This window comes from Bos indicus, chromosome 9 (assembly GCF_029378745.1).
Source record: "Bos indicus isolate NIAB-ARS_2022 breed Sahiwal x Tharparkar chromosome 9, NIAB-ARS_B.indTharparkar_mat_pri_1.0, whole genome shotgun sequence".
Classification (NCBI taxonomy): Eukaryota; Metazoa; Chordata; class Mammalia; order Artiodactyla; family Bovidae; genus Bos; species Bos indicus.
Genome location: NC_091768.1, coordinates 26,416,252 through 26,433,496, shown reverse-complemented (window position 1 = coordinate 26,433,496; position 17,245 = coordinate 26,416,252). Strand labels below are relative to the sequence as shown.

Sequence of the window (17,245 nt, the reverse complement as noted above, 5' to 3'; positions counted from 1 at the left end):
TTTCTCATTTCTACTGTATAATCATAAGGGGTTTGATTTAGGTCATACCTGAATGGTCAGTGGTTTTCCCCACTTTCTTCAATTTAAGTCTGAATTTAGCAATAAGGAGTTCATAATCCAAGCTACAGTCTGCTCCCGGTCCTGATTTTGCTGACTGTATAGAGCTTCTTCATCTTTGGCTGCAAAGAATATAATCAGTCTGATTTCAGTGTTGGCCGTCTGGTGATGTCCACGTGTAGAGTCTTCTCTTTTTTGTTATTTCAGTGTCAACATATTTCCTATTTGTAGGAGGCAGGACATTCTCTCTCTCTTTTTTTTTTTTTTAAAGAAATGCCAAGACTTGAACAGGGAGTGCTGCGTTCTAATATGCCATCTTGTTTTATTCATAAAACGCCTTTGATATAGTGCTCTGTCTTTCTCTGTGGTGTTTGCACAGCAATAATAATAGCAATACTACCTACATGTACCGATATTAATTACATATTACTCTCCATTGCCGTTGTACAGTTTTATTAGTTATCTCATTAAATCCTCACATGTGATACTAAGATGCTAAGTTCCAGTGTGCCATCCAGATCTTAATTATTAAATGCTTTTTGATGAAGCTAAGCTGTTTCACAGGAGGAGAAGGGGGCGGCAGAGGATGAGATAGTTGGATGGCATCATTGACTCAGTGAACATGAGTTTGAGCAAACTCCAGGAGACAGTGAAGGACAGGGAAGCCTGACGTGCTGCAGTTCACGGAGTCACAAAGAATTGAATGCGACTTAGTGACGAACAACAGCAACAGCAATAATAAAATGATCGGTTCAATAGTGTGTGAGTTACATTTATTGTCTCATTTAAATCTCTAAGGAAAGTTGTAAGAAAGATACAGAAACAGCTTCAGAGAGGCTAAGTAACTGGGCCAAAAGGCAGGCAGGGAAAAGTGAATTATATTCATCCATAATTTATTATGAATTTGAAATTAAAGGAATTTACTTGTCAAGATATTTCCCTTCAGATATTTTATTCTCTTAAATCCTATAAAAGGCTGCTCTGGGGAAAAAATGTATTGATTCACGGAAATGATTAATTTCCTCCTGTTCATATCAAATTAGCACAAATCTCTGTCTGTGAGTTCTTCTATCTGAGCTACAGCCATGTAGCTTATGGTTGCTAAGGAAAGAATTTAGAATATTAATGTTGGATTTTCTAGATAATCTTGCAGTTCTCTGGCACTTCACCTGCCACTGCAAACGTATGTTCAGGGGCTGGTGACTGCTTTTAGATAGTACCTCTTATAGAGGATAAAATAGCTTTTCCTTGACCACTGATCACCCACTTTAACTCTCCAGATTGCCTGACATCACTAAGTTTGATGCAGTAGTTATCACTGCTTCTGTTTTCTTGAAGTGCCAAAATCTAAACGTTAGTTGTGAGGAGAGCCTGATTGTTTGGCGGTAGATATTTTCTAGGATATAAACTGTATTGCATCCATGACCCATTTTTTATGAGTAATAGCTTTGATGTCGATTAGCTGCCCAAGATTAAATGTATAATGTTAGTACATACAGCATTTCATTAAAAATCATGTCCTAATTTTAATATGTGATGGTTTAGTTGCTAAGTCGTATCTGACTCTTGCGACCCCATGGAGTATAGCCTGCCAGGCTCCTCTGTCCATGGGATTCTCCAGGCAAGAATACTGGAGTGGATTGCCATTTCCTTCTCCAGGGTATCTTCCTGACCCAGGATCAAACCCAGGTCTCCTGAACTGCAGGCAGGTTCTTTTCTGACTGAGGTACGAGGGAATCCCCATTTTTAAAAAATATAGAATACCAAATAAATACATATAAACAAAATAATATAGAATAACAAATATTATATATTCCCTTGTTGTTATTCTTATAGAATAGTAGAATAGAATAACGATAAGTGAATATTTCAACATGTAAATGTTCAGGTACCATGGCATAGAAGAAGCAATCAGATTTTTGAACCCATTTAAAATGGGCTCACAAATTTGGATTTAGGAAACCATGAAGGGAAGCTTAAATATTATCAATACCTATCCTTTAATTTGAAGACAAAATATTATATTTATATATGTGTGTGTATGCTTATAAATGTATGCATATATATATACGAATACATGTGATTATATTGCTAGAAAATTCAGGATACATTAAAACCACACATAAATCTTTGAAACATATATAAAATGGAGTTAGAGTCTAAATCAATCAATCTTTCTCAGTTTATTCTGTAGTTATATAGTAATTAGAAAATTATCTATTAAAAGCATGCAAACAATATTTTGTGTTTATATGTAAGATGAAGTTAGGTTCCGTGTTCATATATTTATAAATAGACTCTCTAATAGTCTAGTGTATTAGAAAATAATATGGATGGGACCTAATACTCTTCTGAGCAAAATGTCTGAAACATTGAAGAACAACCCAAACTGCCAGCATCAACCACCTTTGTGACTGCCAAACATCCCCTTACCAAAGAAATTCTGAAACATCTCCAAGGGGCTGAGAGTCCATGTGGAGAGCCTCTGACAGAGATGCGGGCTTCTGAGAGGATTTCTAGTGAGCTGTGTAGACACAGAAGAGTGGAGTAAAACTCTGCCCATTTTCTGTGTGGATACCAATGGGGCCAGTGTTTCTAAAGGATTTAAAGCTTTCTATGATGGTTCATTTCCTTTCCTTTTCATTTCATTTCCAGCTTTAAAAATTATTTTTTATTTCTGCTGTAAACTCAACTTAGAATTCCAGACAGAGTACACGTTTTGCTGGTGGCAGCAGTCAGTAGGCGAATCGACAGTTTGGAGAGGTATGGGGAAAGATCTGCATCCCAGTGCATAAGCAGCATCTTCACTTGCTTGCCCTCATGGACTGCTCCAACATAGATCCCTCTGCTGTCCCCAAGGACCTTCTCGTAGTCTCTGCATCTCAGTGAATGGCGGCGCCAACCTTGTAGCTGCTCAAGTCAAGAATCTGACCTCATTCTCTCACACCCCACATATCATCAGTCATAATCTTCTGTAGATTGTACCATCAAAATATCTTCAGAATTTGACTATATCTCAGCACCCCCACTGTCACTAATCTGGATCAGGACATCAACATCTTTTTCTCTCCAAGACTTTTTCCACAACCTCCTGATGGTTTCTTACTCTTCACGGTATCTTGACCCAGCAGCCAGAAGGAGACTGTTTAAACATAAGGAAGATTACATACTCCCTGCTTGAAATCCTCCATGTCTCCCTTCTCACACAGAGCAAAAGCTAGTCCTTACAGTGATTATATGACGCATCACACTCTGCTCACACTTCCACCCCATTGTCCCTCTGACCTAATTTTCCACTCCCTTCGCCCTCTTCCAGCCACCCTGCCCTCCTTGCTATGCTTCAGAAGCACCAGGCGTGTTCTCTTCTCAGGGTCTCCATACCTGCTCTTCCTTTTGTCTGAAATATGCATTCCCCAGATACCTGCACACCCAGTTCTCTCCCTTCATGTCTTCGAACAAAATTCAGCTTCTCAGTAATCACTTTCTCCTACCTTATACCCTTTATAGGCTTTGTTTTTTTGTTTTTTGTTTTTTTCTCCATAGCACCATATTGCTAGCACTATTTAAAATAGTGGATACATTTTGCATCGTGAGAGCAGGGGTTTTGATCTGTTTTTTTCCTTGAGATACCTTGAACATTTAAAAGCAGTGCTGGGCACTGTTCAGGACTGAATGGACAGTTGATGAGTGAATTAATGTCATTTTACTTTACTCCTTATATGCACTTTTAGTGAGACTCCATCACAGGCTCTGTACAACATGGTCGTTTTTCTCATGAAACCCACGTAAGGGAACACAGAGGTTACGCGGGAAGATGACAAAACACTGTTGCGCTTCAGTAGGGCTTTGCATAGAGTATTATAGATGAGTTCATGGTAAAGGGGTTATCTCCATTCATCTTGGGGAACCAGGGAGAGCTATGTTATCGAGAATTCCTGGGTGGACTTTGATATAAGGAAAGGTATCCAGGGGTGAGAATATAACACTTAAAGGACAGGACACAGAGCCAGGAAATGAGTGTTGTGTAGTGGAGCCACAAGTATTTTGTGGTTCCTTTAGAGTAAGGTTCACAGAAGGAAGTGGTGAAAGGTGGGGTAACAGATAAAAACAGAAGCCTGGGCCTTGCATGCAATGTTAAGAAATGTGGATTTCATCCTCCAGACTGAAAGTTGTAAACAAGGGAATGGTGTGGTATCCAATTTATATCAATATTTTAGGTTGGTTGCTGTTGATCATATGAAGGTAGTTGTAGACATCTAGAAGGAAATGATGATTGTTTGAGCTAAGGTAATGGTCAAAGGCTGGAGAAGAGGAGAAGGGCTCGATTAATATCCTGGGGCTGAAACTGTCTGATCTTGATAGATAGCTGGAAGTGAGAAGAGGCTAATAACTAGATATTTAGCTTAAGTACCTAAATAGATGGTGATGATACCATAAAAAGTGACAGTGTTAGCTGCTCAGTCATGTCTGACTCAGCAACCCCATGGACTGTAGCCTGCCAGGCTCCTCTGTCCATGGGATTTTCCAGGCAAGAATACTGGAGTGGTTTGCCATTCCCTTCTCCAGGGGATTTTCCTGACAAAGAGATTGAGCCCGGGTCTGCTGCATCACAGGCAAATTCTTTACCATCTGGATCATGGTACCCAGATATCATAAACTGAGATAAAGTAATGGAGATTAGAGTTATTTTTATTGTTGTTGGGCTAGGGAACCTTGCAGTGATTATGAGTTTGGTTTTGCTTATTTGACTTTGAGATGGCTGTAAGGCATACAGGTGTATTCAGATTCAGATCAGTCGCTCAGTCGTGTCCGACTCTTTGCGACCCCATGAATCGCAGTACGCCAGGCTTCCCTGTCCATCACCAACTCCCGGAGTTCACTCAGACTCACGTCCATCGAGTCAGTGATGCCATCCAGCCATCTCATCCTCTGTCGTCCCCTTCTCCTCTTGCCCCCAATCCCTCCCAGCATCAGAGTCTTTTTCCAGTGAGTCAACTCTTCGCATGAGATGGCCAAAGTACTGGATATGACCCCCAAATAGTTGCTATCTGACTCTGCAGCTCAGGAGTGAGGTCTACAGTGGTAATTTAAAAATGAAATCCAGTGGAGGGAAGTTGAAACCGTTTGAGTATGGAAGAGACTACGCAAAGAGTGTATGCAAAGTGGTGATTCATGGATGGAATTAAGAGAAAAGTGAATGAATAGGAACCTAAGAGAGAAAGGAGCATCTGGAGAAAAAAGGTGTCATTGAAGCAAAAGTATATCAAAGGTCAGAGAGAAGTAGTGACCAACTGATTAAATGACACTGAGAAATACAATAAAATAAGAATTAAAAATGTATTCGTTGGATTTGGCAATTAGAGGGCATGGATAATACTTGTTCTTTTAATAAATAATGCATATTGAGAACACGCTATGTGACAGGATCTGTGCAACTCCCTCTAATAAAATAACAAACAAGACGTATGTGATATGGGCCCTTTCAGATCTTATCAACTGGGAGAGTAGAGAGTTTGAGCAGAGAGATACATACAACTAAGAGGTTTAAAATAGAGACTGAGAAACACTGTGATAGGGCCAGTATAGGTCGCTTCTCATTTTATGGATGTTGTTGTTGTTCAGTCTCTCAATTGTGTCTAACTCTTTGCGACTCCATGGATTGCAGCACGCCAAGCTTCTCTGTCCTTCACTATCTTCCGAAGTTTGTTCAAATTCATGTCCATTGAGGTGGTGATATTATCCAGTCATCTCACTTCATGTATCATTTCATGGATACGGTGCCCTGAATATACTGTTCTGGGAATGGTCTCCCTACCTCTCAGTCTTCTTAACTGGTGAACTTAACTTGTTCTTCATTTCTCAAATCAACCGACACTTCCTTAGACAAGCCTCTTCTGACCCTTAGATCAGATCAAGCTCTTTCTGTTGAGTACTCTCTTCATGCCTTCTCCTTCTCCTTCATAGCATTTTATCATAGCTTATGAGTATCTGTTTAGTTGTACAATTTATCACGTCCATCAGTTGGACCGTAAAGAAGGCAGAGTGCCAAAGAATCAATGCCTTTGAACTAATACTGGAGAAGACCCCTGAGAGTCCCTTGGACAGCACGGAGATCAAACCAGTCAATCCTAAAGGAAATGCACCTTGAATATTCATTGGAAGGACTGATGCTGAAGCTGAGACTCCAATATTTTGGTCACCTGATGTGAACAGCTGACTCATTGAAAAAGTCCCTGATGCTGGGAAACATTGAGGGCAGAAGAAGAGGGCATCAGAGGATGAGATGGCTGCATGGCATCACCAGTGCAATGAACATGAACTTGGGCAAACTTTAGGAGATAAATAGTCAGGGACAGGAAGGCCTGGCATGCTGCAGTCCATGGGGTCAAAAGCTGGGCATGACTAGGTGACTGAACAACAGCAACAACATTAGACTACAAGCTCCTTAAGGGCAGAAGCCATGTTGGCTTTTATCAGTGAGCAAATAAATATTTATTGAATTAATGAATGAATAACTATTTCCTGGAGTTGATCTGGATGTTTCAGTAACATGGGATTGCAGTCAACTGAGGAAGAATTAAGAAGTGAGTAAGAAAAGCAGTGAGAATAGACTATACTTTTAAGAATCTTAGTGAAAATGGAAGAGTGAAGGTAATCATTGGCCAGAAGGTCATGTGGAATTAAAGGAAGGATTTATTAGGTTGGGGAGACTTGTGAACTATTAGCAGGCTAAGTGGTGCACAGCCACAGAAGGGAAGGGGTAAAGATGAATGAGAAGGAGGGGAAAACAGACATCTGGAAATTTCTGAGGACACGGGTTATGGAATCAAGAGAAGTATGGTCAAGAAGAAGGAAGAAACTTAGGGGCTAATTTGTAGTACAGCTCTACTCTGAGGAGTAAGAATTGGACAGTCTTCTCACTCTTCTTCAAAGAATGTGTCGTCATAAATCAATCATAAGACTGAATTACACGGAGGAGGGTTCAGGATGGGGAACACATGTATACCTGTGGTGGATTCATTTTTATATTTGGCAAAACTAATACAATTATGTAAAGTTTAAAAATAAAATAAAATTAAAAAAAAGACTGAATTACATATGAAATTCCCTATAAGAAAGAAAACCAGTACATTCAGTTCAGTTCAGTTTCTCAGTCATGTCCAACTCTTTGCTGCCCCATGGACTGCAGCACTCCAGGCCTCCCTGTCCATCGCCAACTCCCGGAGTTCACTCAAACTCATGTCCAGTGTAAGAGGGTTCCCTTTTCTCCACACCCTCTCCAACATATATTATTTGTAGACTTTTGGATCGCAGCCATTCTGACTGGTGTGAAATGGTACCTCATAGTGGTCTTGATTTACATTTCTCTGATAATGAGTGATGTTGAGCATCTTTTCATGTGTTTGTTAGCCATCTGTATGTCTTCTTTGGAGAAATGTCTATTTAGTTCTTTGGCCCATTTTTTGATTGGGTCATTTATTTTTCTGGAGTTGAGCTGTAGGAGTTGCTTGTATATTTTTGAGATTAGTTGTTTGTCCGTTGCTTCATTTGCTATTATTTTCTCCCATTGTGAAGGCTGTCTTTTCACCTTGCTGATAGTTTCCTTTGATGTGCAGAAGCTTTTAAGGTTAATTAGGTCCCATTTGTTTATTTTTGCTTTTATTTCCGATATTCTGGGAGGTGGGTCATAGAGGATCCTGTTGTGATGTATGTCAGAGAGTGTTTTGCCTATGTTCTCCTCTAGGAGTTTTATAGTTTCTGGTCTTATGTTTAGATCTTTAATCCATTTTGAGTTTATTTTTGTGTATGGTGTTAGAAAGTGTTCTAGTTTCATTCTTTTACAAGTGGTTGACCAGTTTTCCCAGCACCACTTGTTAAAGAGATTGTCTTTAATCCATTGTATATTCTTGCCTCCTTTGTCAAAGATAAGGTGTCCATATGTGCGTGGATTTATCTCTGGGCTTTCTATTTTGTTCCATTGATCTATATTTCTGTCTTTGTGCCAGTACCATACTGTCTTGATAACTGTGGCTTTGTAGTAGAGCCTGAAGTCAGGTAGGTTGATTCCTCCAGTTCCATTCTTCTTTCTCAAGCTCTAGTACAGCCATTATGGAGAACAGTGTGGAGATTCCTTAAAAAACTGGAAATAGAACTGCCTTATGATCCAGCAATCCCACTGCTGGGCATACACACTGAGGAAACCAGAAGGGAAAGAGACACGTGTACCCCAATGTTCATCGCAGCACTGTTTATAATAGCCAGGACATGGAAGCAACCTAGATGTCCATCAGCAGATGAATGGATAAGAAAGCAGTGGTACATATACACAATGGAGTATTACTCAGCCATTAAAAAGAATTCATTTGAATCAGTTCTAATGAGGTGGATGAAACTGGAGCCTATTATACAGAGTGAAGTAAGCCAGAAGGAAAAACACCAATACAGTATACTAACGCATATATATGGAATTTAGAAAGATGATAACAATAACCCTGTGTTCGAGACAGCAAAAGAGACACTGATGTATAGAACACTCTTATGGACTCTGTGGGAGAGAGAGAGGGTGGGAAGATTTGGGAGAATGGCATTGAAACATGTAAAATATCATGTATGAAATGAGATGCCAGTCCAGGTTCAATGCACGATACTGGATGCTTGGGGCTAGTGCACTGGGACGACCCAGAGGGATGGTATGGGGAGGGAGGAGGGAGGAGGGTTCAGGATGGGGAGCACATGTATACCTGTGATGGATTCATTTTGATATTTGGCAAAACTAATACAATTATGTAAAGTTTAAAAATAAAATAAAATTAAAAAAAAAAAAAAAACTCATGTCCATTGAGTCAGTGATGCCATCCAGCCATCTCATCCTCTGTTGTCCCCTTCTCCTCCTGCCTTCAATCTTTCCCAGCATCAGGGTCTTTTCCAGTGAATCAGCTCTTCGCATCAGGTGGCCAAAGTACATTACATTAGAGGACAATTGAAGTTAGAGTATGGCTTTAAAAAAACTAACATGGCAGGAGACACCAAATGATTTTGAAATCAACATCTTATTTATTTTTTACAGAATAGTTTACCAAATAGAGGCAACCACAGTTGACACTACAGGATTCCTGCTGCTTAGCTACCCTTTCCCTGTCTTTCTATTCCAGTTTTTCATAGTTACATTTTAGTTCTTTTGATTATCTCTCACCTTTAAATACTGTATAGAGACTTCTGTCCCGTGTCTAACAGTTTTAGGTATATATGAGGATCTAGTCGTCCTGCAATTCTTGCTGCTTCTGTTTCCCATTTTCTGTAAGCTGTAACTTTGTTTTTATATCGTCAAATTTAATAACCTCCACACTCTATTCTAATGTTTACTACTTTTTTCCCTAAAGAACGATTCTAATATTTGAAAACCAGTTGAGTGTTTACGTATCAAGAACATATAATTACGGAACAAGGATTACAGTTCCCTGTCTATGGAATCCCAACTTCTAGGAAACATGCCCCTTGCATCTTTGTGCACTCTGTGAACTCACTTGTGCTCTAGTGTGTTATGCCTCATATTTGAACCTTCTATGCCCTTTGTTTTGTTTTGCTTTTCCTGAAAGTCCTTTCTGTTTTTCTTCCTTCCTTATTGGGAATAGAAGTATCTACTTTATTTATCATGTTATTTAATATTTAGTTCCTCATAAATTTTTATTGCTTGTTGTATATTCCATTGTTATTTTTTGAAGACATTCTTGAAACCAGCTGACTTCCTGTTCTAAATTGGACTGATTGCTTTGGAACCCATTGGCTGAGATTTCTTACACCTTTTTTGTATGTGGTAACATTGTCCTTCTTGACTTAAACATTCACTTAATGAAGTGCTTCCTTAAGTCATGGCCCCAGAAAAGGCACAGAAGAGTCTTAGCATGTCTAGAATTGTTTCATTTTTGCCCTTATTATTGTTTATTTCACAATTGGGCAAGTAATTCTAGCTACATGCTTTTAATCAGGTCTTTGAAGGCTTTGCATATATGTTTGGTTTTAAAAAATCCCTGTGTTGGGGTGTCCTTGGTGGCTCAATGTTAGAAAATCTGCCTGCCAATTCAGGAGACATGGGTTCCAGCCCTGATCCAAGAAGATCCCACATGCCACGTAACAGCTAAGCCCACGTGCCACAACTGTTGATCCTGTGCTCTAGAGCCCGGGAGCTGCAATTACTGAGCCCACGTGCTGGAACTACGGAAGCCTGTGCTCTGGAGCCCGTGCCCTTCTCTCCAACAAGAGACGCTGCTGCAATGAGAAGCCTGAACACTGTACCTAGAGAGTAGCCCCCACACACCACAACAAAAAAAAACCCCGCACAGCAGTGAAGACCCAGCACAGCCAAAAATAACATTATTTTTTTAAAAAAATCCCTGTGTTGTGGAGAATTAGTATAGTGAGATAAGTTAGGAACTAAGAGTTAGTCATCGGATCTCCAAAACCTTCTCTCATAATTATTGTTTCTAATTCATCCCTCCCAATATCAAAGCCACAGAGGCAAATGCATATATTAAAATCATTTTATACATAGACTAAATCTCACTGGGAACAGTAATAGATAACAGTTAATTTAGTTATCATTTCCCACTTAAAGGATAAAATAAATCTTCAGTTCTTGGTGAAAGTGGAGATAAATACTTGTAGGCAGATATGTACTGGTTTAGTTATAAAATAGGTTGGATATTTAGCAGTACATATATTATTATTTTTCCACCTTAGAATTAATAAACAGCTGAATTCTAGTTCAATAGAACTAGAATTTAAGATAGTTTGTGGGCATTTTATTAAACTAAATGTAAATAGCTTGAAGAAGGGAGTAGATACATTGATTAATGTCTTATTGCAGGTGTTTGTATGTCCTGTAAAGAATGTCATAGGCTCAGAGGTGGTCCATGTTGTCATTTTGGTCTACTGCTACTGTGTGGACTTAATATCAAACTCATATTAAAGAAATATCTGGCATATCCTGAATATTTTATCTTATGACTTGTAAATATAGAGATATATAAGCAACATGTAGTGTTTAAATATTCAGCTCCTTATGTATCAGCCATCTTTATTTGATATAGATGGAGAGAAGAAACCCTGTCTGTGGTAGCAAATCAAATGATGTTTGTGGCTTATGGGCAGTCAGTTTAATCTAGTGGATTAGAAATATCTCATCTGTCTTAACTCTGTCTGCATCTCTTAATTAAATACAAAGTTTTGATGCTGAATTACACTTGGGCAATTTGTTTTTTAGCAGAGATACATTGATGAATGTTTTGAAGCTATAATAAAAATGTTCTTAAAGCTTCACTGAGAAATAAAATGGACTTTACATAAATGTAATTTAAACCAACTTTTAAAAGCTTTGATGTTTTGAAAAGAGTGACCTTTAAAGATATATTCAGGGAATTCATTTAGCAGATTAAATTTATCATCCTCTGGGTGTTAGAAGTTCAAAATTATAACTTGCTTATTAGCAAATGTGAAAAGTCCTGTCTCTTGTTACAAGTTAACTTGCATTATGTCAGTGCATTTCTCTTTTAGCCTGAAGTTATAAAATATTCATATATAATCAAGATATATTTGCAGTAGTATTAGAGGATTCACTCTGTGCCTGACATAAGTTCTGAAACCATTTTTCATGATTAAGTCATTGCTGTTATGTGTGTAAAATATTCAAATTACTCTATAGAACCATATAACCCTGCAACATATAGGGTTCCCATAGAGTATTATCAGAGCTTAGAATTTTATCACTTCCTGTATAGACATATTATTGGACTAACTGTACTTTAGTAGCCTGCTGTGTTTTGAGTGTTGTTTTTGAAATAAGGAAAGACTTAAAATAGGCTAGAAATTACAGTCTTTGGTATTTAAATGAATAATGAATATACCACATAAAGATTTTAGAACACAATAAAAAGTATTACAAACAGATGTAAAAGAGCAGTGAAAATTGAATATGAAATTTTGAGGCAAATGAACTGTCAGCGACAAGTTTAATTTATTACAACAAGTTTCCTGTCAGAAAAAGTTCGAATATTATTTTAAAGGAAGAATGTGGATTAGTCCGGAGAGCAACTAAGCCAAGCAGAAAGACTCAGACATGCCTCATGCAGGAGGCAGACATGATGACACTGTCAGCAAAGAATATGACTGACCCTCTGGTTTTACCTTTAAGTTTATGATAAGAGGGTGCTTACCTTCCTGGGTAGCTTAAATGGTAAAGACCGTGCCTGCAATGTGAGAGACCTGGGTTCAATCCCTGGGTTGCAAAGAATCCCCTGGAGAACGCATGGCAACCTACTCTAGTATTCTTGCCTGGAGAAGTCCATGGACAGAGGAGCCTGACGGGCTATAGTCCATGGGGTCACAAAGAGTTGAACACAACTGAGCAACGAACACTTTCACTTTCATCTTAGCATAATAACAAAATAGACATGAATCAAATCATTTCTCCATTCATTCAAGCAGAGTACTTTTCTGAGCTCTGGTTATGAATAAACATGCCAGTCTTATGGTTGGTCATGAGGGTAAAGATGCTATGTATGTACAAAGTTTGGTATATAATAGGCTCTAAGCAAATATTAGCCTTTCTCCCTTTATAGGTCCCATACAACACTATGGTATGTGGCTAGGAAATCTGTTAAGATTTATTATCTCCATATCAAGATCAAATACAATATACAGTCCAAAGGTTGAGGATGTGAAGAAGTAACCTTTATTTTGGATACTTAGCAGTTGTCTCTGATGCTTAACAGTTCTCCTAGTGCTCAGGTGGTTTAAAGGGTGAGAAATAATTCAGGGGTTAAGTAGGGCCTTGCCCTACATCGTTCCTAAATGCCATCTGCTCTGCTAAGTGGATGCAGTCACAGCAGTTGTTCGTCAGGCTTATTCATAGAAACAGGCCCTACAGGGCCATCAGGGGAGAGGTTACCAGGAAGCTGCAGAGCTTAAGCTGCAGAGATCCTCACCTGCATGGGACCCTTTGTAGGCATCCAATTTGTAATTTGCATGCTTCTCCTTTAAGTGTGTGTGTGCTGAGTCATCTACAACTCTTTGCAACTTCATGGACTGTAGCCCACCAGTCTCCTCTGTCCATGGCATTTTCCAGGCAAGAATACTGGAGTGGGTTGCCATTTTCTTCTCCTAGAGATCCTCCTGACCCAGGGATCAAACCTGCACCTCCTGCATTGACAGGCGAACTCTTTACCACTGCACCCTCTGAGCCCCTCTAATTAGATAACCAGGCTCCACAAAACCTGGGTCCACTCTCAAGGGACTGTCAGGTAAAAGGGGAAAAAAATCAATACAATTGAAAAAGATGAGGTGGCCAATAGCAGGAAAAGCAAGTTTGGCTTCTATTGACCAAGTAATGATTGGTAGTTACCTTTGACCACTGATGCCCATATGCCCTTGACCATAGCAAGTCCTTGCCTGTCCAGGAAGGTACTCTGTAGTCTAGCATCAGTCTAAGAATCATCCATGTGAAGAAGTGATAAAGGAGATCACCTGGCAATCAGGGAATGCCAGTTACACTGCCCAGGTATTTGGTTCCTCACATTTTTAGGTGAGTGAAGGGGGAGGGATAAATGGAACCAGTATTGTACTGATCTGACTCAGTATGTGCCTCCAAAATGGGTTAGTCCCTGTATGTATATTATCACATTTTTATTCTCATGAGTAATATAAGTAAGTAGTATCATCTAAATTGTAGCCTGGGAGATAAGGAGTAATCTCAGTATTTACCTGTAACTTGACAGCAACAACTTCTGTATTTTCCTGTTAACTTGACGACGACAACAGTTGTGCAGGTAGCATTGTATGCCCAGTCCTGTTCAGGCGTTTGCAACTAACATGAGAGCTGGGAACTAAAATGGTATTGCAAATACACTTATACCTACTGGGGCTTTCCTGGTGGCTCAGCTGGTAAAGAATCCGCCCAACTGGGTTCAGTCCCTGGGTTGGAGAGTTGGGAAGATCTCCTGGAGAAGGGAAAGTCTACCCATTCCAGTATTCTGACCTGGAAAATTCCATGGACTGTGTAGTCCATGGGGTTGCAAAGAGTCAGACATAACTGAGCGACTTTCACTTTTACTTTACACCTATTGTCATTCCCGTACACAAAGAGAAATTTCTGTCCCTTAAAAAATTTTATGTAATCCTTTCTTTTAAAGAATCCTCTTTGTCTCTTCTTATTTCCCAGGCCACCTCATTTTTGCTTATCATAGCATCAACAAAATATACCTTCACAGCATTTTAAATTGCCTCCTAATCATTGAGTGAGATGTATGTTTAGAAAGATAAGTGAATTTTCTTCAGGATGTGTTTGTTTATATTAGTCAAAATAAGCCAACAGCTTCAGCATCTGAAATGTTAATGAGCTTTACACATCTAAAGGGTTTGATATAAAGATGGCCTTAAAGAATGTGATTATAAGCAAACTCACAGCTTCAGGAATGCTATGTAAGGCTTTTATTTTGGTGAAACTTGTATCTTTTGTTCCATACATCCTTTATTAAAAATTTAATAACCTTGTTCTTCTATCTCTCTTTCTCTGTTACAGATCCACATCCAGAGAACTGAAGGGTGTGACCATATGACCTGTTCACAGTGTAACACTAATTTTTGTTATCGATGTGGGGAGAGATACCGCCAGCTCCGTTTCTTTGGAGACCACACCTCAAACCTCAGTATATTTGGATGCAAATACCGCTACCTCCCAGAGAGACCTCACCTAAGGAGATTAGTGCGAGGGTCAGTCTGTGGTGAGTGTCCAACATTATTTATAGGAATCTTCCTTAGGAAGTATGCAGTGACGATGATAGAGCTTAGAAATGTGATCCAACAGCTATGATAAATCTCAGCACCTGCCATGCATTCTAGTAGAGCCTTTAGCTGAAAATAGGAGGAAGACATTTTTTTCTCCTTTTGTGTTTAAAATAAAAAAACTTAAGTTTGTTAGCAGGACACTTTCTATATGAGCAAGTGGATTTTGTTCGAAAAACGAATAATTGAATCTACCGCAGAAATGTTAAGTCATTTCTGAAACCCTATTGTAGGTGATTTGATAGAAGGGGACACTGTCACATTGATTTGTGTAGTGACGATACTAGCAATGGGTCTTAACACATAACCTCTGTTTATTCATGGAAGACACAACAGTACAGTTTTTAAAATCCCTGTGTTTCAGAGTCTTGTGATAGAGTTCCACTGTACCTATATAGTTGATAAGTCGTATGTATTTTCTATTTGTATTAGAAGTTAATATTAATCGCTTACAGTTAATGAAATGAGCATCAAACGCCTTCATTGCATACAAACCCAAGTTTAAATATCCAAGGTTTTGATCCCTGGATCAGGAAGATCCCCTGGAGAAGGAAGTGGCAACCCACTCCAGTATTCTTGCCTGGAGAATCCCATGGACAGAGGAATCTGGTGGGCTACAGTCCATGGGGTCACAAAGAGAGAGTCGGACATGACTGAAGTATCTTAGCATACATGCATGAAATGCTTTTATGGATTGACTTTTTACTGCTTTCTTCATCCTCAGCAACACATGGTCTCATATACAAATACGCAGACGTAAACACAGATTGCTGGGTGCAGTGTTCTTCTGGCCTAATAGTTCTTCTTCTAATGGCTCCCTACTCCTTTGGAATAGACCTACAATGAGATATGCTTTCTTTTTCATCACCCAGAACTCCATTCTTTCTTCCTCTGGCAGTCTTTCTCACGTATGCAATATTTTTAAACATCATCCACATGTCTCCCTTTCTACTTACTTCATGAAACTCTCTTATATCTCTCTTCAACCCTCCATCACTTCATTAGGGTTGTGAAACCACTCACCTTGCTAGAATCATGGCAGGCTACTCAGAACAGTTGGTGGTAATGATATACTTCTGACAGCTAAACAGTAGAACATATATTTTAAATTTAATCATGTGGAAACCAGCACCATCATTTTCTAAAATCTTATATGATCTTTGTAAAACACTCTTCCTGAGCTTTATTTAGTTAAATGCAGTGTTCCATAACCAATAGCATTGAATATAGACAAGATTGGTTTTAATAATTTTTAGTGCTTTTTGGCTTATTTGCATATAATAGTGTATGTTAACAATTATATAACCAATATATACTTACTAGTTTAGTAGGCTTTGGAGAGATACTTAGGGAATCTAACCCCTATTTATAACAATACTACCATGAGAAAGCTAATTGCAAAGTAAGTTTTTGAGCTATAACCTATTTGTAAGTCTATATATACAGAGAACAACCTAAAAACCAACACCTGTATCTTTTCCTGCATTGCCAATTCTTTTCCTTCCTACTTCAGTGCCATTTTGTTGCAGGATGTTTCCTTCCATTTTTATTTTTAATAATCTTTTATTAGAGCATGCTTTTCCCCCCCATTTTTCTGTTTAGTCATTCTTAAATAAAGTTATTTCCCACCCTGTTTGTCCAGTGATATTTTGGACACCTTCTCTTTGGGTCCTCTCAGTTTTTGCCTTGATGCCATCAGAATCCTCTTCCCACATCATAAAATACAGTCAAGTTATTTAACAGCCTGTAGAATCGACAGGCCATGAAAACATTGTCAGCAGGGAAATATTTTCTTTGTACTGTCTTCATTTTTAAATTTTGCAGTCAGATTTCTGTAAATGGTTTCCTTTTGGGGCCCATTTTCGTGTGTGTGTGTGTACGTGTGTGCTCTTGTGTGTCAGGATGTACCTGATAAAGCAGGGAGCAGCTGGCCTTGTAAGCTGTCTCTCCTACACATATTTTTCCACCTTCAGGACAGCGGTCAGACCGTCTCAAACTGCTGTCAGACCATCACAAGTGTGGCAGGAAAATGTGGACTTTTCTCCTATGGACAAACAGGGAAGAATACAATAATCCGTGTTACCCATTACATTTTACAAAATGGAATAAAGTGATTTTATAAGCAGTGTTTTTAAATAAAAGAGCAGTTCAGTTTCAAACATCTCATCCCTACAAAAAGCAGGACAAGGCTTGCTTCCTCCCTGCCATGGGAGAGAATAGATGGATGACAGCAAAGCCTTCCTGACCTCTGTCTTTCCCTGATCTACAGTTTGGGAAGCCTGCAGATGTCCTTGGATAGAGACAGGAAAAGGGCCTATCCTCCTCTCACACCTGGAGGATGAGAAACAAAGTC

At 39.0% G+C, this 17,245-nt stretch overlaps 1 protein-coding gene across 1 annotated transcript in view; it reads left to right on the top strand.

Annotated features, from left to right (window-relative positions):
• RNF217 (ring finger protein 217) overlaps positions 1-17,245 on the top strand; it is a 131,620-nt gene that overhangs the window by 100,074 nt on the left and 14,301 nt on the right. The window contains exon 4 of the mRNA XM_019966891.2: positions 14,630-14,831. Within this exon, the coding sequence (XP_019822450.2) occupies positions 14,630-14,831 (202 nt within the window). The remainder of the gene's footprint in view (positions 1-14,629; positions 14,832-17,245) is intronic.